Here is a 27,003-nt window from a genome sequence, read left to right on the forward strand (position 1 = left end):
ACGGGTTTCCCCTTTTAAGATTGCAACAGATCAACGGATTTAGCGTTAAATGTAGAGCTCTAGATCATTTCTTCGACTGTCTATAGTGAAGGATATACTCGTATTCCCATCCACACACTATCTTTACATATTTGCACATGTGCTCTAGAGAGAGCTGATGACAGATGGCTATCCAAACGGCTTCTGATAGCCGCCCGTGCACAAACATGTGGCTTTACATACCAAATATAAGTATGTACACATGTTTATAGCAGGGAAATGAAAAAGCTGCTGATAACAGAATCAAGCTAATAAAACTACTAAAACATGGAACATAGGGTCGGACCGAGCCCAGACTTGACAGAAAAAGCTCAGTTGTCGCTGAGAGTTTCGTTTTCACAGATCCACTTGGGTCTGCTCTCCAGCACTTGATCACGGTCCAATCTATTATTATTACTAGACTAAAACACTTCTAATCAATTAATAGAAACTTGATTAGAAGAGCGCGAATCATCTGTGCTCAATATTCATTATCGCACTTTAGTTTCTTCCGGCAGTCGTCTGGAGAGGTTGGACATTCAGAACGAAGCCTTAGAAATAGAATGCCACCAAAGCCTCCAGCTGCAGCCCTTGCCTCGGTGGCTAAGGGACTGGGACTCCACTCCAAGGTGTATAATGGCTTGATTGGAGTCTGTGATAAGTTTGTGCCCCACAAAATGCGTCCCCTGTGGATGCATCCGGCAGGTGAGTGGCCAAGAATCAGAAAATAAATGTAATTCTTCACTGATTCTCCTTCGCTTAGGCCCAAAGACGATATTCTTTTGGGCACCGATCGTCAAGTGGGTAAGTGAATATCAGCAGGTTACATAACATTGACAGCTGCGTCCTTTGGTTTAGCCATTTTCATTATCGCAACAAAATTGATAAACAAATCTGTGGGCGAGCGAGGGAGCGAGCGCTTCTGCTGCTACCATATATTTGTGTTTTATTATTATTTGTTTATGTCGGGGACAACCAACCTGTTCAGAATTCAGCGCCGCGATAAATGCGCATTTGTCTCGCTCTCTGAGAATTGTGGCTACCACCTATAGAGAACGGGAGAGACCGACCCACACGCGCCACTTTTGATAACTCAAAGTTGAATGATTTGGCGAATTTCTGGTGGAATTTTTAATTTTGTAGAGAGAGCTTTTTAAAACATCCCATCCCATAAAGATTTGCAGTCAATGGGAACATAGATTACTTTCAGTTGTATAATGATTATAATCTTTAAATTGTATTTGCTGTTTTGTTGCTTGTTGTTTCCACCCCAGGGCTTGGTCATCGCTGGACTGAGTGATCTGACACGACCCGCGGATACTATTTCCCCGAATGGCTGCCTTGCCCTAGGTGCAACGAATCTCATTTGGACGCGCTATGCACTGGTCATCATACCAAAGAACTATAGTCTATTTGCTGTCAATTTATTTGTGAGTCTGACGCAGCTTTTCCAACTGGGACGCGCCTGCAACTACAAGTTTGAGCAGTCCAAGCTGCAGAAGGCAGCAGCGGAGAAGCCAGCTATTATGCAGCAGTAGAACATAAGTTATCATAGGCCAATTTAAACACAACAATTATATAAAGTAATTCTCTAGTCTAATCATGTTTTTGAATTTGTTTATGGCGGAAAAATGAAATATCATAATATCGATTATTGTCATCGAACTGACTGCGAAAATATAGCAGGGTGACCGTTTTCGCCTAAACAATGCGCCAAGTTCAAGTTAAATTTTGTACGTTTTTGTGCTGTTATTTATTATTCATATATTATGAACTACCAAAAAAATGTTTAAAAAAAATAAATAAGATTGAAAATGTACCTTATTTTATTCTTAAAGACATTTTATATCTAATGTATACCGAAATCCCTAAGTAATCGTGCACTTCATGGCCTGGACTCATGGACACTCTGCTATCCTGATTATCTAGAATGAAATATGGAATTGCTCTGGGGGGTAATGAGTAGCATACCCCCTTCTTCTAAGTGGGGGGAATTCTAATAGCCCGGGTGAGTGTCGCATGTGTGTGGTAGGGGGTGTTTAGTGTGGAGTCAAGTCTGTGGTCGTGGCCCCTCTATACTCAAGATAAAATTGGATAAAATTATAGTTATAGCGCTGAGAATCCTAATTAGCTAGTAATATTAGATAGAACATCAAAGTCGAGAAAAAAGATTTTAGATTTACGGTATATTCTAAAAATGGGAAGGTATATTTTGGCATATATTTTTGTGGGTCGTGTGGTATCCTTTATCGAAGTTTTCGCGGTCACACTGGCAGTCACCCTAATTTCTGCTGATTTTCGACTATAATTAACGAACAAACCATGAATTTAATAAGCGGCATAAAGTTGTACATTGAAAAGATGTGCGCAGAGTCTGGGCCGGGCATGAAAATTATCCTGCTGGACAAGGAGACGGTGAGCGATATCAATCAATACCCATACCCAAGAGCATACCCATTTATAAATCCATATCACATCTGTTGCAGACAAGTATTATTTCCATGGCCTTCAGCCAGTCGGATATGCTGCAGCGGGAGGTTTACCTGTTTGAACGCCTCGACTCTGGACGCTCCAACGAGAGGCTGAAGTACCTTAAGTGCATTGTGTTCATCCGCCCCACCAAGCAGAACATCCAGCTGTTGGCCAATGAGCTACGCAACCCCAAATACAGCGCCTACTACATTTGTGAGTGAATAATCAACAAGCGACTGATAATACGAGCTACCGCACTAACACGCACATTCTTTATAGACTTTAGCAACATTATACCACGCACGGACATCAAGTACCTGGCTGAATGCGACGAATCGGAGTCGGTGAGGGAAGTGAAAGAACTCTACGCGGATTATTTGTGCGTCAATCCCAATCTGTTCTCGCTCAACATGCCCAATTGCATGGCGAATCTAAACTGGCTGCCGGACGCACTGACACGCAGCATGCAGGGCATCACAGCTGTCCTGCTGTCCCTCAAGCTGAATCCAGTGATACGATACCGCGCGGGCTCCCAGGCCGCGCAGCTGCTGGCCAAGATGATCTACGAGCAAATCACCAAGGATTCAACACTGTTTGATTTCCGTTCAAACATGGATGGGTCTGCGCCGCCTTTGCTGCTGGTGCTGGATCGACGGGATGATCCGGTGACGCCGCTGCTGCATCAGTGGACCTACCAGGCCATGGTCCATGAGCTTCTGCAGATCAAGAACAATCGCGTTGATCTCTCGGACCGCCCCAATGTGCCCAAGGACTTCAAGGAGCTGGTCTTGTCCGGCGATCAGGATGAATTCTACGGCACAAATATGTACGCGAACTACGGCGAGATTGGAGCCACCATCAAGACGCTGATGGAGGAATTCCAGCGCAAGGCCAACGACCAGAAGAAGGTCGAGAGCATAGCGGACATGAAGAACTTCATCGAGTCGTATCCGCAGTTCAAGAAAATGTCGGGCACGGTGCAGAAGCATCTGTGCATCATTGGCGAGCTGTCGGGGCTGAGCAATAAGCGAAACTTGTTCGAGGTGTCGGAGCTGGAGCAGGAGATTGCCTGCAAGGCGGAGCACTCGGCACAGCTGCAGCGCATCAAGAAGCTGATTGCCGACGAACGGGTCACCATCGAGGATGCCCTCAAGTTGGTGGCCCTCTATGCGCTGCGCTATGAGCGTCATGCCAATTGCGACACCTCCAGCCTGCTGCAGATCATCAAGTCGCGCGGCGGACGAGCCCAGATTGTGCCCGCTCTGATCGAGTATGCCGGCAATCATGTGCGTCAGGGAGATCTCTTCAACATGGTGCGGATCACCGATGCCGTCAAGCTAACTAGAAATCTGATTAAGGGCCTAAAGGGTGTGGAGAATGTCTTTACACAGCACACCCCGCTGCTAAAGGAAACGCTTGAGGATATATTCAAGGGACGCGAGCTGGATCCCGTCTTTCCGGCCATCAATTCCGAACTAGTGCCATTCCGACGACCGCCCCAAGAGCTGGTGGTGTTCATCATTGGCGGTGCCACCTACGAAGAGGCTCTGGCCGTGCATCAATTGAACAATTCTGGCTACAAGATTATACTGGGCGGCACCACCATACACAATTCGCAGAGCTTCATCAATGAAGTGTTAACAGCCACGAATGGCATACAATTTAAGCACACAAAATCCATGATTAAGTATTGTTCCACGGACAATATCTAGGGATAGCTAGAGAGAGCGGAGCAACTACCTATATAAATATTGTTAACTATTTATTAATTGTGTAATCCATTGTACTATTCCTTCCCCCATACCCCAACTTAAGCTTATGTATCTCCAGGCAACGTACTGGAGGGCCAAAATGTATTATAACTTCTATATGTGAAGCAGTTTTAATGGGTCCCATGGCAACGTCCATGCATTTCCTTCATTTTCCGTTGAATCTTCAGCATGTCCAGCACGTACTTCAATGACATCTGGCATCAGTCGCAGCATGAATGCGAGCTGCTGTCCACCATTGACTATGAGCGTCAGCATCAGGATGTGGAGACAACGGTGGCCACCATGAATGCAGCTGTGGGCTCGGTGGCAGCCGATGCCGATGCCAAGGCCCTGCTGCAGTCGAGTCTCTACGAGTTCTATTTGCGTTACATTTGCCTGTGCAATCGCCTGGAGGATGTCTATGACAATGCAAGTATACATCGAGAGTCCAGAAACAGACCTCATGACCTCATTCCCCCATCCATAGATGATCCAGCCGCAGAAGCGGCAATTGGTGCGCAAGCTGCTGGATGCCTGCCTGGGGCGTGTCATTGAACTGAAGCACGATCTGGTGAACATTGATCTCATGGAGTTTAGCTACAACGATGCAGTGGTGGATCGCCTGCGCCTCACGCCCATGGAGACGGAGCTGCGCGTGCCGCGATACTTCCTGCGCGAGCGGCAGCAGGAGCTAGAGTTTCGCAAGCGCACCATGCAGGAGATACTCGTGAAGCTGGGCTGGCTGGAGGAGCACGAGCTGGAGGAGACGGTCACAACGGAGATCGAGGCCATACGCATGCTCCAAATGCACGAGCGGGCACGCCAGGGCCGACTGCGCGCGCACTTCATGAAGGAGATACGCATCCTCAAGGAGAAGGGCAAGTCGGAGGAGCGCACCGAGAAGGAGCGCAGCGATTCGGGCCTCCTGGCAGCCATGAAGATACAGAAGATGTGGCGTGGCCACACGGCACGCAGGATAACGCGTCGCCGCAAGATGGAGGAGATGATTCTGATTGGCATGCTCCCGCCCCCAGCAGCGGTGCTCAAGCAACGCGCCGAGAAGCTGGAGAAGCTGCAGCGCAACGAGAAGCGCCACGAGGCACAGGTCGTCTATGCGGAGCAGTTCGAAACGCGACAGCGGCTCGTTCAGGAGGAGATACGACAGAAGCACGGGGCCAGCATGAAGGAGGACATTGCCGACGAGATTCGCGCCTGGATTAAGGATTGCTACGAGAAGACGGGCAAGCTGCCGGACTTTCCCACCGAAGACCAAGGCGGCTCCTTGCACATCTTCAGCCGACCGGGCACCGAGAGCGAGCACAGCCGCTCCTCTGCGCGATCCTCCAAGGAGTCGCGCAAGACCAAGGACAAGTCCAAGTCGCCGGCTCGCAGCGGCGATCTCAATGTGAATGAGAATCAGGAGGAGGATGTGAGCTTCCAGCCGGCACCATCCATCTGCCTGCCCGACATTCGCACGGAGATTGATCTGTAAGCGGAAACACCAGAGAAAAGTCATGTCTATACCGCCACCCATCTATTCCACAGTTTCAACGATACCTGGCGCGACAAGGACGAGGCGGGTGTGCTGAGCCAGGCTGCCTACGAAGACATGATCTACAGCGACAAGTACCAGGAGGTGGAGCTCGAGTTCAGGCGCGCTGTCGACGATGTGATGCGGCAGGAGATTGAACTGCTGCAGACGGCCGTGGGCAAGAAGATCAAGAAGAGCAGCAAGAAGACGCGTCGCTCGGGCAAGAAGAACAAGAAGAAAAAGGAGAAGGATCTCACGCCCGACCGCACCACAGAGTCGCTGTACGAGGAGCTGGTCACCAATGGCATTATCCGCAAGTATCCGGAGCTCAAGTTGAAGCAATTTCTGGGCGACAAGGCGCTGACAGCTCGCAACGGCACGAATCCATCGCCCGGCGATATACGACAGATCCTCACGGAGTACTGCATCCTGCCACTCGGCTCGGATGCAATTCACAATTGCACACCGCTAATACGCTCCATACTGCTAGCCGGTCCACGGGGGTCCGGGAAGAAGGCTCTGCTCTATGCCATTTGCACGGAGGTGGGCGCTGTGCTCTTCGACCTTACGCCCGCCAATATTGTGGGTAAATATCCGGGCAAGTCGGGTCTCATCATGCTCATCCATTTGGTGGTGAAGGTCTCCCGACTGCTGCAGCCCGCCGTCATTTACATGGGCGATGCGGAGCGGCCGTTTATGAAGAAGATACCCAAAACGGATCGCACGGATCCCAAGCGCCTCAAGAAGGATTTGCCCAAGTTGATCAAGAACATTGCACCCGAGGATCGGGTCATCTTTGTGGGCACCTCCAATCTGCCCTGGGAGGCAGATCAAAAGATGCTCCAGTCGGTGTACAATCGTTTCATTTACATTCCCCGACCCGACTATGGCGCCATGTCGCATGCCTGGAAAACGTTGCTACAGTGAGAATACAGATCCCAGCTTAGGATTAGTTTTCGCTGCATCTTCTATCCTTTACAGTGACTATTCTGGCGGTGTCTCCAATCTGGACACCAGTGCCATGGCCAAGATATCCGATGGCTATACCATTGGCGCCATCGATGCCTGCCTCAAGGAGGTGATGACATGCAAGCGCAAGCTGCAGCTGCGCACCCAACCGCTGACCAATGCAGAGCTCATCAATGTGCTGTGGTGGGTGCACGAAAATAATCATTTCGGAATACAATTTGTTTGTTGTTGTTGCAGCACTCGGGATCCCGTTTATCGCGAAGAGGAGGAAGCCTTTGAGTCCTGGTGGTCCAAGACCCCACTGGGTCGACGTCGGCAGCGTTTTCTGGAGCTGGAAGAGGAGCGGCTCATAGAGGAGCAGGCCCAGGCGGCCAAGCAGGGGAATGGCAACAAAAAGAAAGGCATCAACTGATTGACTCAGACTCTATTTCAGTTTATAAGTAAAATCTTTTTTACCACACTTGCAGTGTATTTCATTGACAGACAGCTGGAGTGTGTCCTGATCCTCGAGGAGCTCTCGCAGCTGCTTTAGCTTGCTGTTTAGCACTTCCTCGTGGTCGCCCACACACCAGAGCAGGCTCACATGAAACGAGGGCGGGGCATAGAACTTCTGCAGGCGATAGTCGTGCATTACCTTGTCAATGGGCTGCAGGATTGAGAGCATTTTCTCGTTGAAGGCTCCGTCCAGCTGAACGGCCAGAAAGGTGCGCGAGCGCTCCACATTCGTGTAGATCTTGAGGCCGCGAAGAGTGCTAGCAAAGCTGATCATGAGTATCCAAATTAGTTTTATTTTGAACAGCTCTAAAAGGTTCCAGCACTTACCCCGTGGTGCTGTTCAGTGCGAACTGCAAGGATCGTGAAAACTCATCGATCTGATGATATTGCAGCACCACAGTTCGGCTGAGACTCAGATGCAGTGGCTCGTTGGCTTGCATTTCCACTGCGGGTGCCAGGCAGGCAATGGCCTCCTCTTGGAACTCCTCCAGCTGCTCGGCGCACGCAAATGCCGGCACATACACATAAGTGGCCCAGTTGCCACGCTCGTGCTTGAAGCTTCGGATACGTCCGCCATGCAGAGCGGGATCATCTACCACTTCATCGGCATCCTCGTCCACAGGTTTTTGCTTCTTGGGACCCAAAAGGGCGGCAGCTGTGGGCAGAGCAGCCGGTCTTTGGCGGTTGAAATGTAGAAATCTACGGTAATGTCCTGTAGCTACCATTACCTTTTTAACGCCTTTATGATCAGATTTGGTGTGTCGTCTTCTGAACTGGAACTGCTACTGCCTTCATAGTTTACCAGAGCCATAATATAGTTAAATAGAAATCAAAACAAAAAAAATGTGCCGCTGGAACGCAGTAATGGCCGCCTACTCTTTCTGTAAAAGACCAGTCTCAGACTCGTCAAATATTTTTTTTGGTTTTAAACTTATTTGTAAACATTCACAACAAAAATATGTCATGAAAACCAGCCAATCTTGTGAATAATTGATTGATAAATTGGAGAAAATTATAGTTTTATCGCGGAAACACCTAACTAGTTAGTAATATTAAATAGAACATCAAAATCAAGGAAAATGTTTAAAGATTGACGGTATATTTACAGTATATTTGAAAACGACAGGGTATTTCGGTATAAGTCCGAGGGTCTGACGGTATATTTTATCGATGATTCCGCGGTCACACTGGATTCGGGCCAAAAAGTTTGGCATATATTTTTTGATTTTCAAATATTTGTGCATTACCATGCAAGTGAACAGTTAGAAATTTATAGAATATCAAAAGTACAAACCAGTGACCAGAACACCGATGGATATACAACTAGGCGCCATGCTGCACGTGTACAAGGGGGAGTGGGGTCTGCCGACAATTGATTTTGAATGTTTACGTGCCCTGGTAGGTTCAGTTGCATCATATCGCGACCACAGCACGCTTATTATCGCTATCAATGAATCAAATTCTTGCCATTTGTGTCGCAGTGTCTTCTGCGATTCACCCGCTGTCCCATGGACGTGGAAACGAATGCGAATCCCCTGCGTTCTGGTGCCGGAAAGTTGCCCTATCTGCAGATTGGCAATGACAAATTTGTGGGCTACACTCAAATAAAGCGCGTGCTGGATCTTGAGGTGAGTGCACACTGAACAGAAACAAAAACAAATGACCATAAAACAATGCCGGGTGAACAAACTGTCGGATCTATTTATAAGTACAGTGTAGAGCGGCGTATGGCTGGCGTATCGAATGAATGGATTTTGAATTTATATTTGCTCCTTGCTTCCCATCTGTCTTATAGGGTTACCCGATTGATGCGCACTTAAACACCAAACAAAAGCATTTGTCGGCCACATATGCCAACTGGGTGTTTACCAATCTGCATGGCTACTACCACTACTTCCTGTACGGAGAACCATTCAACTTTGACAAAACCACCCGTGGGCTGTATGCCAAGCGAACGCCATTCCCATTCAACTTTTACTATCCCTCCACGTATCAGCGCGAGGCATGCGATGTGCTCCAGGTCATGGCCAGCTTCGATGTGAACGATAAGCTGGATAAGCACGAGTCGGAATATGTATGTGGGCTCTTGTGGCCTGTTAACTTGTTGCTTTACCCTACTTTTGTTGATACTTTCAGCTAGTTTTGAATGCCAAAAAGTGCGTCAATCTGCTCTCTCGCAAGCTGGGCCGCAAGGTGTGGTTTTTCGGTGACACCTACAGCGAATTCGATGCGATCGTATACAGCTATTTGGCCATAATCTTCAAGATAACACTGCCCAACAATCCGCTGCAGGCTCACATCAAAGCGTGTCAGAATCTGGTGAATTTCATCAATCGCATCACCAAGGACATCTTCCGCGACGAGGGCTACAGCTCCACCAAACTCACAAAGGCCTCGAACGGCACAGACTCACATCTGGCGCATTCGGAGCATAAACTCCTCGAGTCTGACTGCAGTACAAAGATCGTGGCGGGTGTCGGCGCACTGTTGGCCATGTGCGCGTTTGCGGCGTGTCGCGGTATATACAACCAGGTGGGGGCACCCCTTTTTATTGTGGCATAGATCCTAAATGTTTAATCCTTTACTGAACGCTTTCGTTAGTTTTGGGTCAGGCTTTTCATTTGGCTTCAGAAATTCTACTAAATTCAAACAACAACAAAATTAAGTGCACCCAAAATTCTCAGTTTGATTTGCTTTTTTCTCCCCCACTTTTTGCAGCTAACAACGCGCTCCTCAACGGACTACGATGGCATAGACTACGACGATGATGATGCGGAGGAGGGCCTAGAATAGGATAATGCTGCTCTCCATGTAGTGTTATATGTACATGCATATATGCATATAGTATCTCTATATTAATAAAGTGTATAAAGGGAAAGAAGCACAAACAAGAAAATGTCCAACATCAAATGAAGATATAATATATAAGTAAACTATACTTTATATATACATATGTGTGTACCTATACCTTTATCTATGTACATGCGAAGAATGTTCGAATTCGTTTTTAAACTGTCTGTCTAATATAGCATTTTGAAGTCGTCACATTACAGCGGAATAGAGAGCATGGCTGATAGCTAATACTGCTGATACCTTTATTGGATTGCAAACAATAAACATCTGAATGTCTAAATCGTTGCTGAATGGTAGTATATTTATGTTGTAAGAATGCTAAGGAGAGCCCTGCCCACCGTCAGTTTATTTTTTGTAAGCCCAGCCACTCCATCTCCATCTTCGGTGTTATTATTGGTTGAGTTTTATTACACGCTAAGGCTTAAATGTAAATTTCGAAAAAGGTCGTCAATATGATAAATAGAGATGTTGGTAGATTCTACAATTGAATTGGTAGATGATGGATGGGCTGTGCACTCATGTCTTGAGTGCATCCTGTAGCTTTCGACGCGCCACACCAACGCGATCCTCCTGCTTGCGTATGTCCTCCTCGGAAATTATGACTGCATGCATGAGCGGCTGTTCGGGGTTCATGAATGCCATCGCATTTTTGGTGAGTTCGGCCTTGGTCGAGCTCTGGCCATGCACACCCGCATTGAGCATGTGCAGGGCTGTGGCTACCGACTGCAGGACTGTCTGTTCGTTGACATTTGGGCCGACAGTGCGAATGGTCTTGGGCAGTGATATATCGTCCAGCTCCTCGCCATTGTCGTGACAAGCGCGCAGTCGCTCCAGCCTCTTCTCCCAAAACAACTGTTTGGGCTTCTCCTGGGCCCCATGCTTGGCATCGTGCTTCACCTTGCTGGGATCCTGGCTGTGGTTTCCAATCGCCGTCACCGGTTGCTTAAATATGGAGGCAGTCTGTCGTATGGGCGGCACCAGCGAGACATCTGTGCGCAGGGCTCGACTGTAAACGATTCCAAGGGATTATTATTAAGGAAATGTCTACAGAAAGCAACAACATAAAATACACAAACAGCACACAAAAAAAGTAAACGTAATGTGAAAGAAACATGCAGATTACGATTAAGAGAACTATTAACTATTATGGCACAGGTGGCACAGAGTTACAGCGATCAAATGCCAATTATGTATTATTTTTCTTGGTTTTTGGTTTCGAATGCTTTCGAACTCAAATTGTTCTTGCTGTAGACTTTGCGGCCTGGACAACGGCTACGGGCTACGGGACACTGTTGCGCATGCACGAGCTAGGAGCCAAGTACTCTCCTCCGTCCACATCCACTTGGCTCTACCTGAGTTCCATCTGCTGTTGCTGGCGCAGATTGCTGGACGTTCCGCCACCCGCGGTGGAGGATGATGAGCCTGCTGTTGTTGGTTGTGCTGCTGCCGCTGCTGCTGCGGTAGCTGTCGATGGCGTGGATGCTGCTGTTGTGCCGCCAACGCTGCTGTTTGCCTGAGCCCTGGCATATTTCCGTTTAAGTGAAGCTCCAGCTCCAGCGCCGCCGGCACCAATTGGCAGAGGCATGGCGCTGCAGCGATACAGCGAGATCGATGGTGAGGGCAGCTGGCGCTGCTGCAGCTTCCCGGACTGGAAATCAAAGCTTCCAATGTCAAAAACCTCGCCCCCCTGCTGCTGTTTTCCTTCAACTCTTTTTCCTGTTTGACTGTTTTTGAGGACGGACACAGTTGTGGGTGGTGGTGGTGAGTGGTGTGGGGTAGATCGTGTGTGTGTGTGTATGCATAGGCGTGTGCGTGTATTTTTGGTGTTTTGTGTGTTGTGTGTGTGTGTATGCGAATGTAATAACAGAAAAGTAGTGAGAGTGATTAAACGTATATTCCGAGATTTACAACGTGCAGGGAGGGAGCTATGTGTCCGCCTGTCTGGAGATGGGGATTTTACCGCACCGCACGCAGCTTCCTTTACCTGTAGTAAAAAACATCCACTTTATTGTTGTTGTTGTTGCTGCCGCTGGTCGTGGTGGTGGTGGTAGCGCTAGTGCTACTGCTGCTGCTGCCCGACTTTCGGCCCTCATCCCGTTGCCAGCCCTTGGGCAGGACACTGCAGTCGACGCGTTTGCGTTCAATCGTAACACTTGGATTCATCTGCATGCTCTAGCAACTAAATAACTAACAATTTCTTTAAATGGCAGGCGTCTGGAAAAACTATTTCGATTTGTATTTGTAGTGCTGCATAACGTTGCATCCCCAAGCAAAGGGATGACTCAACACTGGAGTGCCCTCCCTGCAATCGATAACTTGCAGCTGAAGAAGAAGAAAGAAGCAGACGTAGGCGACGTAAGAAATTTCTGAATTTTCATTTTGGTTGCTGGAATTGGAATATGTAAGGAAACTTCACGCACCACACACCACACACACTCCACCGACAATCCGCCAAGAGTCTGCAACAGTTGCCGCCCACACGCGAATCCCACGGACTAGGCAACGTACTCAAAACTACTCATATTTGGGACAAGTGGCAGCTGCTGGGCGAGATGTCTTCTTCGGCCATATTCGTTTTGGACGTAAAGGGCAAGGTGTTGATATCTCGAAATTATCGCGGTGACAACATCGACATGGCCGTCATAGATAAATTCATGCCGCTGCTGATGGAGCGCGAGGAGGAGGGACTGATCACGCCCATCCTACAGACGGCAGAGACAACGTTCGCATACATCAAGACGAACAACCTGTACATTGTGTCGACGACGCCGCGCAATAAGAATGTCAACATAGCCCTGGTCTTTGTATTTCTGCACAAAATTGCACAGGTCTTTGTCGAGTACTTCAAGGAGCTGGAGGAGGAGTCGATACGGGACAACTTTGTGATCATCTACGAGCTGCTCGATGAGCTCATCGACTTTGGCTATCCACAGACCACCGACTCAAAGATACTGCAGGAGTACATAACGCAGGAGGGCCACAAGCTGGAACTGCAGCCCCGCATCCCTGTGGCCGTCACAAATGCCGTCTCCTGGCGATCAGAGGGCATCAAGTATCGCAAAAATGAAGTATTCCTCGATGTGATCGAGTCCGTCAACCTGCTGGCCAATGCCAATGGCAATGTGCTGCGCAGCGAGATTGTGGGCGCCATTAAAATGCGTGTCTATCTGTCGGGCATGCCCGAGCTGCGGCTGGGCCTCAACGACAAGGTTCTGTTCGAGAGCACGGGCCGTGGCAAATCCAAGTCCGTGGAGCTGGAGGATGTCAAGTTCCATCAGTGTGTGCGTCTCTCGCGTTTCGAAAACGATCGCACAATCTCCTTCATTCCCCCCGATGGAGAATTCGAGCTGATGTCCTATCGCCTTAACACGCATGTAAGTCTTGTTAGACTATCTAGACTCGATGGAAACTAAACCCAATCCTCACTCTAAACAGGTCAAACCTCTGATATGGATTGAGTCGGTTATTGAGCGACACGCCCACTCCCGGGTGGAGTACATGATCAAGGCGAAATCTCAGTTTAAGCGCAGATCAACGGCCAACAATGTGGAAATCGTTATACCCGTGCCAGCCGATGCGGATTCCCCGAAGTTCAAGACGACCATTGGCAGCTGCAAGTACGCGCCCGAACAGAATGCCATTATTTGGACTGTGAAATCGTTCCCGGGCGGCAAGGAGTATCTGATGCGCGCCCACTTCGGTCTGCCCAGTGTGGAGAGTGAGGAGAATATGGAGGGCAAGCCGCCGATACAGGTGCGCTTCGAGATACCCTACTTCACGACATCGGGCATACAGGTGCGCTATCTGAAGATCATCGAGAAGAGCGGCTACCAGGCGCTGCCCTGGGTGCGATACATAACGCAGAACGGGGACTATCAGCTGCGCACGAACTGAGCGGGCAACATCCATCACTACCCACAGCATCCAGCATTCCAGCCAAGCAGCTTCACGCAAGAGACATGTCCTTTTGTTTTCGTAGTCCTTAGATAGATAGCTTCCTACACCTTCACCAGCCAGCCGCCGAGTTATGCGTTGCTTTAAGTAAACAAAAAATTATATATTTGTGTATTTGTATTTTGTATTGTTTTTTCAGTATATGTATATTGTATGTAAAATCAAAGCTAATAAATTTTAACACCTTTTCGTAACACCTGCACTTCCCCAAGTAACAAAAACTGTGGGACTTTGGGTTTAACCCATACACAAAAACACAGAATTTATCTAAAACGCTTAGTTCTTAATCATAATAAATGCACTTTCGTTGGAGTCTCTCGGTTTTCATTTCGTTTGGCAGTTTTACTGCTTAAAGTCCTTCAGAGGATAGCTATCCTTGTGCGCCTCTATGTGCTGCTGCAGCTCGCGCTGCTGCTCCACCAAATGCTGCGGCATCTCGGCGTATACGCCCTCGAACATCTCCTTCCAGTTAGGCTTCAGCTTCTTCTCGGACACGGCAATCTGCTTGAGCACCTTCGTGCGCACCTCCTTGATGTATGCCGTTTCCTCGGCCTCGTCGAACCAGCCCTTGTGCACCATGTAGCGCTTTAGCTTCGAGATCGGATGCTCGACGGAGTTCCAAACCTCGATCTCATCTGCTGAACGGTATGCTGTACTGTCGTCCGAGGTGGAGTGATGTCCCACGCGGTAGGCCAAGGCCTCAAACACCACCGGCTTGTTCTCACGCAGCACATACTCGCGCGCCACCTTCATGGCATTGTACACGGCAAAGACATCGGTGCCATCTACGCGAATGGTGGCGATGCCATAGCCCATGGGACCACGACCAGCAATGCCGTCGCCGCGGTATTGCTCGTAGGAGGGCGTCGAAATGGCAAAGCCATTGTTGCGACTGCAGAGGTCCAAGTTAGTGGATGATCTTTTTGTTCTAATCGTTTCCTGACCCACTCACCAGAACAGAATCACGGGGCAACTCAGTGTGGCAGCGAAATTGAAAGCCGCATGAGCATCTCCCTCCGAAGCTGCGCCCTCGCCAAAGTAGCAGACCACACAGGCGTCGTTGTTCGGTCGCATCTTCATCGCATAGGCAGCGCCCACAGCCTGTGGCATTTGAGTGGCTGTAAAGCATTAAATAAAGCTACAACATTGCCTGGGATCGTTTAGAATTAGATACGTACACAGCGGACTGGAGATGGTGACAAAGTTGAGCTCTTTGGAGCCATAATGGACGGGCATTTGCTTGCCACGACCCAAGTCATCGACGTTGCCGTAGCACTGATCGATGAACTGATCAATTCGAAAGCCACGCCATACCAGCACACCCGCCTCGCGATACTGGCCATAGATGAGATCCCTCATCTCCAGGGCGGCCGCACTGCCAATGTGGGAGGCCTCCTCCCCAAAATTGGTCATGTAGAAGGATATGCGTCCCTGGCGCTGCGATTCATACAGGATCTTGTCCATGGTATTCAACAGTAACATGTCGCGGAACATCTTCTCCACCACATCCCGACCAAGCTGAGGATCTTGTGTGTCATCGGCAATGAAGCCATCCTGATCCATGACGCGGTAGATGGGAATGGGCGCATAGTCCTCTGGCATATTCAGCTTCAGCTTACTGACAAACGGCGCCTTGGCTCCCGGGAAATTGGCGTAATCATTTGACGACTCTGAGCTGTAATTCCGCTGCTGCGGCAATGTGGAACCAACAACCTGAAGATCGAAGGAAGAATTTACAGATCGCCGATCGCCGATCGCTGACATGCATCGAAATACTGACCGCTTTGAGATTTTGCTGCCGCCTCCCCGCTGCATGCAACAGTTTGACTGATTTGCGCAGGAATGACATGGTACGAATAAGTATCTAAAGTTAATAAATGCAACAGGTTACAAAGAGTAGAATACTCAGCGGGTCCAGCTGATTACGCAATAGAAGACACACAATAACAACACGTGTCAGGGTTGCCAATACTGTATGGTAAAAAAAGCTAATTTAAAAAAAGCTGGAATTGCAATCCAGACTGAACGAATTAAAGAACTCACAAAAATGTAATTATACTTGGCCACCAGTTAACCTCTTTCCCACATAAATAAAGAGCAAACAAAATTGCAACTTCTGCCCGCCATTTGACAACTCAATCTGAACCTTTAAAAGAGCTAGTTGTGCAACACTAACTTGATATGTCAGTGGTCGAGGAACCGCAATTCTGGCTGGCGATTGGAATTTTAATCAAAAACTACCATGCGCTGAATAAAAAGATATTCGAAGTGGTCATCACCCAAGTGCAAAAGCAAGAGGATGGCCAGCTATGTGATTCCACGCAAGAAGAACTGGAGAGGGCACTGCGGGAGCAGCCAGAGAGACGCACGTGCAAAGGTTTCACGATTGGCTTCAAATTACTGTCCAAGAAACTAAAGGACAACATTCTGGCCACAGGATTTGTGGGTGAGACCAGTGACACATTCATTTGGCTACTCTTTTATACGTTCAAGTGTATTGGCAGACTTTCAGGAACGCAGCTACAAATGCCAGTTTGCCACCGATTTATTCGAAGACTTTTCGGTGCGGCTGAATGGCGGCCAGTTGGAATTGGACTCACAGCAGACTGGATGGCAGGAGTTTGTGCTCAAGTCCAAGCTGCTGAGCTGGTCGCAAAGCAAACCAGACGAGACCAAGGTAAAGTCCCTCGGCCTGGTTAATGTGGAGAAGTACAATGATTTGTATAAAGAGCTCAAGCAGAAGCATTCCCAGCGGCTGCTGCAGTACTGGCAGACGGCAGAGGAGTCCACAGATCCGCTCAAGTTCATATACGAGGACCTAGCCATAGCAGCGTACCTGATGGTCCTCTGGGGTCAGACGCAAACAGAGCCCAAGGCCTTTGCCGATCTGGGTTGTGGAAATGGCCTGCTGGTTCACATCCTCAATGCAGAAGGGTATAAGGGCTATGGATATGACATACGGAAACGCAAGCTGTGGTCCCTATATCCGGAGGAAACAAGCAAAAACCTCATCGAACAGGCAGTGGACCCGAATAGCTTTCGCTTGGATTTCCCAGAAATTGACTGGCTGATTGGCAACCATTCCGATGAGCTCTCCCCCTGGCTGCCTGTGCTAGCGGGGCGGCTGAGCACGAACTTCTTTCTGTTACCCTGCTGCCCGTACGAGTTGAGCGGCGCCAAGTTCCAGCGACGAAACACTAGCATAAGTGCCTATCAGGACTTTTTCCATTATCTTTTAAAGGTATCCGAGCAGTGTGGCTTCGAGACGCTGCAGGATCGCCTGAAAATACCCAGCACCAAGCGTTTGGCACTGCTGGGCCTCAAGCGGACCACCGGGGATACACAAAATCTCGAGTATTTTGTTCGGGAAGAGCTCCAAAAGTACAAAATAGGCGATCCAAAGAACGAGATAATCACCATAAAGCTGCGCGAGAAGGATGAAAGGGTACGAAATTGCACTCAAGTGGACAGATCCATTCTAGATGGCCTGGTGCTAAAGATCTTTCGCTTGCTGCTCGCCAGCCACGAGGACAGTTGGTCCGGGCGTCTGTCCATGCGAGACATTGCTCAGTCTCTGAGCAAAGAAGAACTGAGCGGCATCAAGTCGGAGTGCGGTGGCATCAAGACTTTGTTGCGGAACAAGCACGAGGTCTTCCAGTTCTGTGGCGGTGATCTCTTTGGCATACGCAAGCCGCAGGCGACTGCAGTGCCGCACCCTCGTCTGACCACCAAGAAGCGAGATTGCTTCTTCAAGCTGCATCATCCATTGGGATGTCCCCTGGACGATGCAGAGTGCACTTTCATACACTAGCGTACGGAAGAGGATGCTTCATGCTTGTGTATAATTTATTTGTATTCTCAGCCGCCTACGAGCGCCGGTTACAATGTGAAATAAATTGATTGTTTTTGTATAAATCTGTAGTAATCGCTTGTCCAATTTACATCTAGGGATCCCTCCTTAGCGGGAACTGTCTGAGCTATTGCTGCGGCGTCGACGACGGATGGGGGACCGGGAGCGACGGCGCGGTGAACGATTCCTGTTACGGTTCGGCGGCGATGGCCGACGTCCGCCTCCACCACGATTGTTGAATCGATTGAACTGAGGCGGGGAACGCCAACGGTTGTTTTGCGGCCTTCGCATCGGTGGCGAGGGACGACGCATGGGTGGGCGCTGCTTGGGTATGATAACGGGCGACACGGTTATCTCTTGGCCGTCGACCTGGCCACCATCCATGTGCTTCATGGCGCTCTCACAGTCCTCGGCGGTGCCATACTCCACGAAGGCCATGCCCCGTCCGAAATTCGGATGGTAGCGATCGGTCGGAAACTCCACGGACTTCACATCCCCAAAGCTGCTGAAGATCTCGAATACGTGATCCTTGGTTACGTTGCGGGTCAGTCGACCGACGTGAATGCGCACCGGTTTTGGTGTGGGCGAGCGTGTACGGGTGCGGGAGCGTGTGCGCTCGCGTCTCTTCGGCGGCGGAGTCCTGTCCCCCGAAGTGCGTCCACGGCGTCTTGGCGACCGCGAGCGGCTGGCCGAGCGGGATCGCTCTCGCTTCACATTGTTGCTGTCGCCGCCGACGGCTCCTCTGTCATTGGAGCTAGCGCGGCGGGCACGATCCCTGGATCGGCTGCGTCGCTCCCGCTCCCGTTCGGGTTCCTTGCGAGCCTTGGTGCTGCTGGGCTGTGGAGATTTCGTTGTGCGACGCGGAGAGCGAGATCGCGTGCGCGACTTCTCTTTGTCTTTATCCTTGCCACCCGCGGCGCCACCGCCACCGGCTGCGCCACGACGACGGTTCTTCTCGCTGCGGTCCGAGTCGCTTGACGATGACGAGGAGGAGCTCGACGAATCACTGGAACTGCTCGAGCTGGAGCGGGACCCACTGCCAGAGCTGCTGCGCGACGAGCTACTGTCAGATGAACTGGAATTATCATTTACATACGTTTTTGGTGACATTTTTTTCCAGTTAGGCCGGCTTTTAATATGCTCAAAAATCGTCTGTTTTGGGGCTTACCTTCTACTGGAATCGCTGCTAGAGGAGGCGGAACCACGGCGTTTGCGTGAGCGCTCCCTGCGCGAAGAGTTGCTGGTGGCTGCCTTGCCCTCCTTCTCTTTGGTGTCTTTCTCTTTGACATCCTTTTCCTTTTCACCCTCGCCGGCGGGACTCTGGGCACGCGCCCTAATTTTGGGGAAAGAATCGGATATGTTTAAATAAGACACCGCGAAACCGCACATTGCTACTCACATGTTTGTTTTCTAATTCACTTTTAATGCACTTAAACGCGTCAGCAAAATCTTCACGAATTGCTAAAAGTTTTAATTTATAAAAATGCAATCTTCTTTTTTATGGTGCGTCAAAATGGCTTTTTTGTTGGTATTTTAATCGCTACAGGGATGGTCGCACGACGATGAATCTGCATTGACCAGGTATTTCAGTTCGATGATGGGGCTGTCGATATTTTCTTGAAAAGGATATGTTCAGTGTTGCTGTGTCAGCAAGTGGGAACAACAGAAGTCAGAAAAAGATGTCGTGTGCTTCGAAATCATAGGATCGATTAATTATCGGTCTATTTAAGACCTCTATGTTTTTTTATCTCTTTATATTAGATATTTTTACTGCCGTTAATAAACCTACAAGCTCTGCTAAAACAGATAAGGAACTGTTTTCAGTCCTAATCAAATGGCTATCGTTACTAGGGTAATCTAGTCTACTACTATTTCCACTATCGATAGTGGACACTATCAATGTTTTTCCAGCCCTAGTTTCCAGAGGAACTATCGATAAATATACCTTATCATTTAAAATGTACCGTAGTCTTAAATCATATTCCTTGATTTTTATCTTCTATTTGATATAAATAACTAGTTAGGACTCTCTGCGCTAAAACTATACTTTTATCCATCTTATCAATCAATTCTTCACAGGATCGGCTGCTTTTTATGACTTCTTATTATTGCAATGCTTCCAAGTAAAGTTTAAAGTAATTTTATATATAACGGGTTTATTTAATAATCGTATTGCAGCTCCTCCTGCTGCACCTTCGAGAACAGCAGATTTGTTATCTCCACCTCGGTTGCTGTTGCTACATCCTCCGGCAGCTTACTGAGTAGCTTATCCCAAAATGGGAAGACCGCCCTGGTCTTCTTTTTATTTTTGAGGTAGTCGCCTAGTAAGCCAGCTAAGCCATCAGTAGTCGATGACGTCGGTTCTTCCGCTTTAGGCCTTTTTGAAGAGTTTGACTGTGGTAAAAGGGTAAAAGTTTTCATTTATTTCTGTTGTAATAAACTGTTTAAAAGAACTTACATATGAATAAGACGTCGACTTGCATGCCTCTACGTCATCTTCTGAGAGCCAGGTATCATCATCCGAGCAAGCAGGGATAGATATCTCTTCAATTTTTGGGACTGGACTGGAGCATTCATCGGGGCTGCATGCAGGGCTGTCCACAAACGTAAAGCAGCTTGTTTTGGTACTACAATAAAAGGTGTGTGAGAAAAATAGAAAATTACCTCGGATCATAACTTACCGTCTCTCCAACGTATTTACGGGCAGAAAAGCCATGTGCTCAGCGAACTGCCAGTCGACACACTCCTTCACACGTGGCTCACCAAAGTCACTGCCTCCCGCGCTACCACTTTTGGCCAGCTTGCTCCGGTGGTAACGCAAACTGTCCCGCAGGGATGTCCATGCGTCCCTGCATTCATTCACTAAAAAGCATAATTAAAGCTGATTATTTGCATACCTTTAAACACACTAAACTGTGTGTATGTATGTATCTCACCTTCTTTATTCATTTCTGCAGCAACACTTTCCCATGCACGCTTCAATGCAATTTTGTCGAAATGTTTTTTGTCCGTGATAAGCCACATACATGGTCGTGCCTCAACTGCCTTTATAAGAGATATTTTTTCATCGCTTCGAAAATTTGCATCTCTTTTTTTACTTTTCCTTTTTCCCTCCATCTCACAAATTTCACTCCAGGAATAATTTTAAACAATATTTTACTGTTCCTTTACCAGCTGTTCTCTCAGTCCAGACACGCTCTTCATATCGATATATCGATACGAATCTGTGTAATTCGATTACGTTGCTGGATACTCAACAAACGAAAAGGCAAACGAAAAATTCCTGGAGCAGTTTTTTATACCCGGTACTCAAAGAGTAAATAGGGTACAAAGTGGAAGTATGTAACACACAGAAGGAAAAGTTTCCGACCCCATAAAGTATATATATTCTATATAACCTCCCAAATCTACAATTTTGAATATAAAAGAAAACAAAAGACCATTCCGTAGGGAATGACCAAATTGGGATCCGATTATATTCAGCTTATATTTGTTTTTTTTTTCACATTCTCTCATTCACACTCTGCTTCTGCTGTGTGCGGCCACTGCCTCTGCCGCGAGTCTGCAGTGTGTGGGTCTAGGCGAGCTAAAGGAGCGTGTTGGTGTGAGTAGTGTTGTTGTTGTAGATGACAGATGAAGAACAAATGTAAAATTTGGCTAATAACCACTAAGGTGCAGATGTTGTACTGAGTGCGGGGTATAAAAGTTGTGACGCGTAAGAAGCGTGTCCACGTCCCTTCTCGTTTTGATATGCATACGATCTGTAAGGTTTGTTTTTTTTTCTTTTTTTTTTATGTGCATTTCTAGTTTGTTTTTAATGATTCCATTTACAGTTTTGGTCATGAGCGAAAATTTTTAATATCTGTAAGATCTTTATTTTTTGGGTACAGGTGTGATTTTTATAAAAATTCGTTCCATTGGAAAGTCACAATTTGCCATTTTGTTATTATAAAAACCAACTAACGCAGCTTTTGTCTCATCGTCTCTTCGAGATCTTCCACAGTGACTTCAGGAATATCGTTATTTCTGGCTTCCACAGGTATTTATTCCTTTAGGAATACCAAAAACTTTTCTTGATCAAATTTCTCTAAAGTTTCTGTGTGATGGTTTTTTTAAGTCCACGCTTCTCTGCTCTTTGAATTTATGTTAATTTCTGTTATTTTACGGGCGTAGCTGATTTACTGCTTTTTTACATTTTATATTTGGCTCAACCGCCCTGCAATACTTTTGAAAAGAAGGTTCTGCATTTGCTTGTATTTTGTGCGTCACGGAATTCTCTAAAAAGTTCAGCATGACTCTCATCCCACCATAATTTTAGTTTTTTTTGCCCTATTTGATATGTTGCAGCTTTTATTTCTCTGCCCAAGTTTTTTGCTAGACTTTCTATATTTCCATTTATTTACCTATATTTGTTAATAGTCTTTTCTTGGCAAGAAATTGTACAGCTTTCTCTTTTTTTCCGATGGCCACCCCTCCATAGCCATATTGACATTTTCTTAGTTAAAGTATCCCCAAAAGTATATAATGTAAACGGGGTCACCCTGTGACCCTGTGGCACTGTACCGTTTAATGACGGTATATACCGTCTCACATTAAAAACATACTGAAAATATACCGAGGAAAAGAAGGTCCAAGTGGTAATGGGAACGAGTGAGCACCTTTTTTTACCGATCTGGCAATATGTGTGAAATGAACAGATAGAAGTTTAAAAACTTAAATTTTGCTGCAAAACTTCGATTGGGAAGACGCTTGGCCTGTTTTAAAGTTACATTTACGTATCCTAAGAAACTCTAATATATGTAGATTGGAAAATCTAATTAAACATAAGGTCGTCTATTGATGTCCATTGGGCAGCCGGCAAGCGGTTCAGGCACCGGCTGCCTGGTACTGGCCGCTGCTGCTGCTCTGCGTGGGCTGGCCATTTTGGGAGCATTTTCCAATGAATTAATTGAATTTGGACATTGTGTATCCATATGTTGGTTACATTTAAGGACTTGCCGCACATTGCAGTCATTCTTAATGCGAATATTATTTGAGGCCCAACAATCTGGTTGCCGAACAACATTTTCCCACCACTTCCCGCGATCTCTGTCTCTGTGTGTGTGTGTCAGTGCACTTCCTCGGTATGTTTTCTATTCATTCCAACACTTAAACTGACATTAGCCGCCAGCCATGTGGTAGAACGCTTCTTCTAATGCACAAATAATTGCAGAAGATGCTTCTTCTGCTGCTTCTGCTGCTGCTGCTGTTGCATTTGTTGTATTTGTTGTTGCTGCTGCACTGTCAGGTAGCCCCGACAGTTCTGTGCAGCTCTTTCAGCTGATTGCTCAATCTCAATGAAATATGATTAAATAAATAATTGTTGCTTTAATTCAGTTTTGCTCTACACAAAATAGTTGGGGGTCTGACTCCAGATGGGATGATGGTAATGGAGCCGCCATTGTGTTAACGGGACACCATAATAATCTAATAATTGTAGTTCCCTTATGTTTAGTATAAACATAATTGGCAATTTGTTAGTGCAATTGGCATACAATTATAATATAAATATGATTAAAGCAAAATAGGAAATTAAATTAATTTGATTTCTGAATTTATCTGCTGCCCAAAATGGATCAAATGGAAATGGAAGCTCAGTTTCCAATGATGAAGTTTAGGCGATGAAAATCGGCAGCGAATCAGACATTTGTCTGATGAAATGTAATACCCAAAACATAATCCAGAAAGTTAAGCTGCCCCCTCAAAAAAACAGAAGTAGAAACATCAGCTTTCGGTTTCAGTTTTGTGTGAAATTGAATTTCCCAAAAAAAAGCCCATCTCCACGGTCAAATAGCAGAACTTTCCCAGTTGAAGTAAAAGTTGCAGGCCAGATTGATCGGCTTAAAGTGGCTTCGGCTAAATAGCAACGAAAAGCAAAGCAAAGTCTGTCCCCTCCACAGATAAATGATCATTAAAGTGCGTAAATCGAAACCAGACTGCATCTCGACACTGGTCTCCGAGTTGTATTGACTTTTTCGGCATTGGTCAACATTAGACATTTTGTCCTAATTACACAGACGACAAACTGAGAGTTAAGAGCTTGGACTCTCCGACTTGGAGTTGATTGGCGAGCGACGCATGTGCAAGCGCACCACCAAGCACTTCACTTTCCATTTAATCTCGTTTGGTTTGGTTTCGTTTTGGTGGTGCAACTGCCACACAATTTGTCGCAGCATCGCGCGTTGCCCGCATGGAAATCGAAAGCCGATTTTCATGTCAATATTTTTGTTTAATAAACTGCCGATGGACCGGACTCTGCCGCGTGCTGGCTGCGTGCTACCTCGTCTCGTCGTCTGAGCATGCGGAAAATATGCAAATTACCATCGACATCGACGTACATCATAAGGTGGCCCCAAGGCACGGCAGCGTCAGTGGCAATGCAACCTCCCAGCCCCCAACGTTGCGTTGACCGATTGAACGAAAGTGTAGCCAACAGCCAGCAGCCAGCAGCCACCAGACAGCAGCATCGCGAAAGATGAAAGTTGTCCCACAATGTAGAATGACGAGGCTGAAAGTGCAAGTGGGTCCAGCGATCATCGGGAGCCACGAACGAACGTGCGATTGATGTAAGACGGTTATGGGACACTACACTCTGACGACTGGGCTTGGCATGGGATCGAGATCATATGCAGGTGTCAACACAGAAGTTGGCTTCGACTTGGTTTCACTTTTCTCAATAATCCCTCCCCGCTTGCTGGGGAGAAGAGAACTGTGAAATGGTCTGTGCATCGATGGGGAACGCTAATCGAAGAAATTTGATTGGAAAATCATGAAATGAAACTGAACGGGATGGAATGGCCGTGCTGCTAACAGAAAGTTATTCATTAAATATAAGAACTACGAGTATTATATTTTATTATTAATTTATTAATACTCTTCCATAAAAAACAAACTGGATTACTTTCCTTTGCCAAAGCCTTTCGCCTCCTAACAGGCTGCTGTGTGGCACTCGTCAACGACTTTTTTGTTGTCGTCTTGCCGTTTGGCCGGAACCTGTGGATAATTTGCCAAAGCCAAAGCGAACAAAATCCGTGAAACGATTTGCCTTTTGCATTGGCCATGGCAATTAATCAAACAGCTGCCATCCGCCGAAAAACGTTGTGGAAATTGCGGAAAAACGAAACGCGCAAAATCCGCTGAAAGCCGAAAATTGGGAGCCTGAAACAAGACGGCGACAACAAAATCCAAGCAAGACACAACACCGACAGCAACACCGGACAAAGTCAAAGTCAAAAAGAAAATTGTGGCATGCCAATAGGTAAACATGTGGCAAAATTTATATCAATCTCTGGTCGTTGGGCGGACCAGTTAAGATATGCTAAGCATCTGCAAAGAGAGCGCAAAATGTATGCGAGAGGAACAACAAATGACATTAACAACATGGCAACAATGTTGCCCAGCTACACTGCGAAGAAAAATCTCTAAAAAAAAAAAATGAATACATTGGAAATCATTTTTGGATGACAGATTTTTGACCTGCACCAAAAGTTGATATTTCAATTATATTTTTTTCCATTTAAATAAATTCTTCCAATGAAAGTAAATGTGCTTCGCTTTTTGCTCAGTGCATCTGCAGTTCTTGTGGCATTCGGCGGGGCACCATAGGTGATAAGAAATAATTGAAAAGATTGTCGGGCATTTGAATGGGTCCAGGGCCCTGGGGTCTGGGGTCCACCAGCTCGAGAAAAGAGTCGAAAGAAGGAGGAATAAACAGCCACAGGCCATAATTAGGCGATTGTCTCACTGTGTGTGTTTGTGGCAAATGTTTATGTTATGTTATGTCAATTGTCTACTCCGACCAACCGACCCCACACAAGCAAAATACAATCCGAGCCGGAAAGGCTCGTCCCACTCTATGCTTGCCAAACTGTTGAGCGCTGACTGCCAAACCGCAGGTCATTAAGCTTGCAAGAAGATCAGCAGCGAGGACGGGCACGGAGGGGTGTATCTTCTTCTGCTTTCTTTTCACTGAGCTTGCAGTTTTGTCTCTCGGGCGTCTCCCTCGCTGACGTTGCCTTAATTGTTTGACTGCAGCCGACGGGAAGGGGGGAGCAGACAAACTTTCTATTTGAGCATTTTCACAGGGAACAAATATTTAATTGTTCCTTTATTTCGCGAGTTGCGATAAATGTTTGGTTGCAACCTGGGAGAGAGAGGCAGAGGCAGGCAACACTAATATTTTTCTTCCGCCTGATTATGCACGGGGGGAATTTGCGAAAAGTGTTGAAGTGTCATAGCTGTCAGTCTGGAGCGAGAGCTCTGCCTGACAGCCGTGAAGATGTTGTGTCACAGCAGCTAGCTATGAGAACAGTGGGAGGAGTGGCTAAAACACAGTTACGCCAGTCTCATAATAGTTTTTATTTAATTTTGTACAGCCACAGCACAGTGTGAGAATAACTTGCAGCAGCGCCCCTCGGTTTGTTTGACACTTATGTCTCCGTTATGTATCCGTCTTAGTGCCTGTGTTTTTTGTTTAACATCTAAGTGATTTTCACAACAATCAGCCTGATCCTACCCACATTCTTCATAGAGAAGAGGAACAAATCTAGCGCCATTGCCCAGGCTTGCCCAGACTTGGCCTGGGTCCATCCATTCTGCCTTAATTACGCGCTTCATATGGGGCTCCCCAGCCGTGGTCAACTCTTTTTATGTGCAAACTTTAGCGCGTTTTATGAGCCGCTCATTAGAACGAACGAACATACATATGGAAAGGGGGCGCTGCCGCTCCTTTATGACGTTGAGATGTCGACAACGATGGGCAACAGGCAGGCCAACAGTCCCAATACTCGTACAACTATCAACGACAGACGCTAACAACGAAAAATGCATTGAAGATCACCCATAGATGATGAAGTTTGTATGCCCTTTTGAGAGTAGAAATTATGTTAAAATGGAGACAAGCTATTGGTTCCTTTTATCAATTGATTTAATGCTGAAAGACCTATAGAAGATCCAATATAATATTACATATAATAATCTGAAATCTTAGACTTGACTCTTTCCAATTTTGCAATAACCCTCTTCCAGGGTATGGAGGCAGGTGGAGACGCTCATTATAATGGGCGGCACTT

General features: G+C 47.1%; 11 protein-coding genes across 16 annotated transcripts; 6 read left to right on the forward strand and 5 right to left on the reverse strand.

The window, feature by feature from the left end:
- Nucleotides 1-376: 376 nt before the first annotated feature.
- Nucleotides 377-1,618, forward strand: LOC117585973 (mitochondrial pyruvate carrier 2-like). Its single transcript, XM_034275782.1, has 3 exons — nt 377-723; nt 782-822; nt 1,293-1,618. Exons 1-3 carry the CDS (start codon nt 582-584, stop codon nt 1,554-1,556), a joined length of 447 nt encoding a protein of 148 aa, XP_034131673.1. The 5' UTR covers nt 377-581; the 3' UTR covers nt 1,557-1,618.
- A 659-nt stretch (nt 1,619-2,277) lies between these two features.
- On the forward strand, nt 2,278-4,360 carry LOC117586249 (vacuolar protein sorting-associated protein 45). Its single transcript, XM_034276188.1, has 3 exons — nt 2,278-2,433; nt 2,505-2,703; nt 2,770-4,360. Exons 1-3 carry the CDS (start codon nt 2,341-2,343, stop codon nt 4,200-4,202), a joined length of 1,725 nt encoding a protein of 574 aa, XP_034132079.1. The 5' UTR covers nt 2,278-2,340; the 3' UTR covers nt 4,203-4,360.
- A 51-nt stretch (nt 4,361-4,411) lies between these two features.
- Nucleotides 4,412-7,201, forward strand: LOC117586251 (dynein regulatory complex protein 11). Its single transcript, XM_034276192.1, has 5 exons — nt 4,412-4,670; nt 4,729-5,729; nt 5,787-6,695; nt 6,754-6,924; nt 6,979-7,201. The coding sequence occupies exons 1-5, from the start codon at nt 4,431-4,433 to the stop codon at nt 7,151-7,153; spliced, it is 2,496 nt and encodes an 831-aa protein (XP_034132083.1). The 5' UTR covers nt 4,412-4,430; the 3' UTR covers nt 7,154-7,201.
- On the reverse strand, nt 7,144-8,107 carry LOC117586250 (U6 snRNA phosphodiesterase). Of its 2 annotated transcripts, none has more exons than XM_034276190.1 (3): nt 7,965-8,079; nt 7,564-7,891; nt 7,144-7,502 (listed from the first exon to the last, which is right to left on the reverse strand). In XM_034276190.1, exons 2-3 carry the CDS (start codon nt 7,674-7,676, stop codon nt 7,166-7,168), a joined length of 450 nt encoding a protein of 149 aa, XP_034132081.1. In that variant the 5' UTR covers nt 7,677-7,891; nt 7,965-8,079; the 3' UTR covers nt 7,144-7,165. The 2 variants fall into 2 exon arrangements, with proteins under 2 accessions (XP_034132081.1, XP_034132080.1); XM_034276189.1 differs by having other exon boundaries at nt 7,145-7,502; nt 7,564-7,911; nt 7,965-8,107.
- A 318-nt stretch (nt 8,108-8,425) lies between these two features.
- On the forward strand, nt 8,426-10,228 carry LOC117585935 (metaxin-1 homolog). Of its 2 annotated transcripts, none has more exons than XM_034275703.1 (5): nt 8,426-8,634; nt 8,718-8,864; nt 9,032-9,310; nt 9,373-9,768; nt 9,838-9,900. In XM_034275703.1, the coding sequence occupies exons 1-5, from the start codon at nt 8,548-8,550 to the stop codon at nt 9,877-9,879; spliced, it is 951 nt and encodes a 316-aa protein (XP_034131594.1). In that variant the 5' UTR covers nt 8,426-8,547; the 3' UTR covers nt 9,880-9,900. The 2 variants fall into 2 exon arrangements, with proteins under 2 accessions (XP_034131594.1, XP_034131593.1); XM_034275702.1 differs by lacking the exon at nt 9,838-9,900 and adding an exon at nt 9,955-10,228 and having other exon boundaries at nt 8,428-8,634.
- A 241-nt stretch (nt 10,229-10,469) lies between these two features.
- LOC117585934 (methyl-CpG-binding domain protein 2) lies at nt 10,470-12,363 on the reverse strand. 2 transcript variants are annotated; one of them, XM_034275700.1, is made up of 3 exons: nt 12,074-12,363; nt 11,442-11,813; nt 10,470-11,095 (listed from the first exon to the last, which is right to left on the reverse strand). In XM_034275700.1, the coding sequence occupies exons 1-3, from the start codon at nt 12,256-12,258 to the stop codon at nt 10,606-10,608; spliced, it is 1,047 nt and encodes a 348-aa protein (XP_034131591.1). In that variant the 5' UTR covers nt 12,259-12,363; the 3' UTR covers nt 10,470-10,605. The 2 variants fall into 2 exon arrangements, with proteins under 2 accessions (XP_034131591.1, XP_034131592.1); XM_034275701.1 differs by lacking the exon at nt 11,442-11,813 and having other exon boundaries at nt 12,074-12,358.
- A 42-nt stretch (nt 12,364-12,405) lies between these two features.
- LOC117585933 (AP-1 complex subunit mu-1) lies at nt 12,406-14,237 on the forward strand. The gene is made up of 2 exons (XM_034275698.1): nt 12,406-13,463; nt 13,525-14,237. The coding sequence occupies exons 1-2, from the start codon at nt 12,642-12,644 to the stop codon at nt 13,981-13,983; spliced, it is 1,281 nt and encodes a 426-aa protein (XP_034131589.1). The 5' UTR covers nt 12,406-12,641; the 3' UTR covers nt 13,984-14,237.
- Nucleotides 14,238-14,267: 30 nt separating this feature from the next.
- Nucleotides 14,268-15,981, reverse strand: LOC117585932 (2-oxoisovalerate dehydrogenase subunit alpha, mitochondrial). Its single transcript, XM_034275697.1, has 4 exons — nt 15,824-15,981; nt 15,222-15,756; nt 14,996-15,161; nt 14,268-14,935 (listed from the first exon to the last, which is right to left on the reverse strand). Exons 1-4 carry the CDS (start codon nt 15,890-15,892, stop codon nt 14,386-14,388), a joined length of 1,320 nt encoding a protein of 439 aa, XP_034131588.1. The 5' UTR covers nt 15,893-15,981; the 3' UTR covers nt 14,268-14,385.
- Nucleotides 15,982-16,217: 236 nt separating this feature from the next.
- LOC117586246 (probable tRNA (uracil-O(2)-)-methyltransferase) lies at nt 16,218-17,958 on the forward strand. The gene is made up of 2 exons (XM_034276184.1): nt 16,218-16,489; nt 16,548-17,958. The coding sequence occupies exons 1-2, from the start codon at nt 16,225-16,227 to the stop codon at nt 17,852-17,854; spliced, it is 1,572 nt and encodes a 523-aa protein (XP_034132075.1). The 5' UTR covers nt 16,218-16,224; the 3' UTR covers nt 17,855-17,958.
- Nucleotides 17,857-19,447, reverse strand: LOC117586247 (RNA-binding protein with serine-rich domain 1-A). 3 transcript variants are annotated; one of them, XM_034276187.1, is made up of 3 exons: nt 19,293-19,447; nt 19,062-19,226; nt 17,857-18,953 (listed from the first exon to the last, which is right to left on the reverse strand). In XM_034276187.1, coding segments are annotated over exons 1-3 (1,119 nt in total). In that variant the 5' UTR covers nt 19,295-19,447; the 3' UTR covers nt 17,857-18,001. The 3 variants fall into 3 exon arrangements, with proteins under 3 accessions (XP_034132078.1, XP_034132077.1, XP_034132076.1); XM_034276186.1 differs by having other exon boundaries at nt 17,857-18,956; XM_034276185.1 differs by having other exon boundaries at nt 17,857-18,968; nt 19,293-19,446.
- A 532-nt stretch (nt 19,448-19,979) lies between these two features.
- LOC117586170 lies at nt 19,980-21,077 on the reverse strand. Its single transcript, XM_034276080.1, has 4 exons — nt 20,830-21,077; nt 20,575-20,755; nt 20,352-20,520; nt 19,980-20,287 (listed from the first exon to the last, which is right to left on the reverse strand). Exons 1-4 carry the CDS (start codon nt 21,008-21,010, stop codon nt 20,054-20,056), a joined length of 765 nt encoding a protein of 254 aa, XP_034131971.1. The 5' UTR covers nt 21,011-21,077; the 3' UTR covers nt 19,980-20,053.
- Nucleotides 21,078-27,003: the final 5,926 nt, after the last annotated feature.

This window comes from Drosophila guanche, unplaced genomic scaffold (genome assembly GCF_900245975.1).
Source record: "Drosophila guanche unplaced genomic scaffold, DGUA_6, whole genome shotgun sequence".
NCBI lineage: Eukaryota > Metazoa > Arthropoda > Insecta > Diptera > Drosophilidae > Drosophila > Drosophila guanche.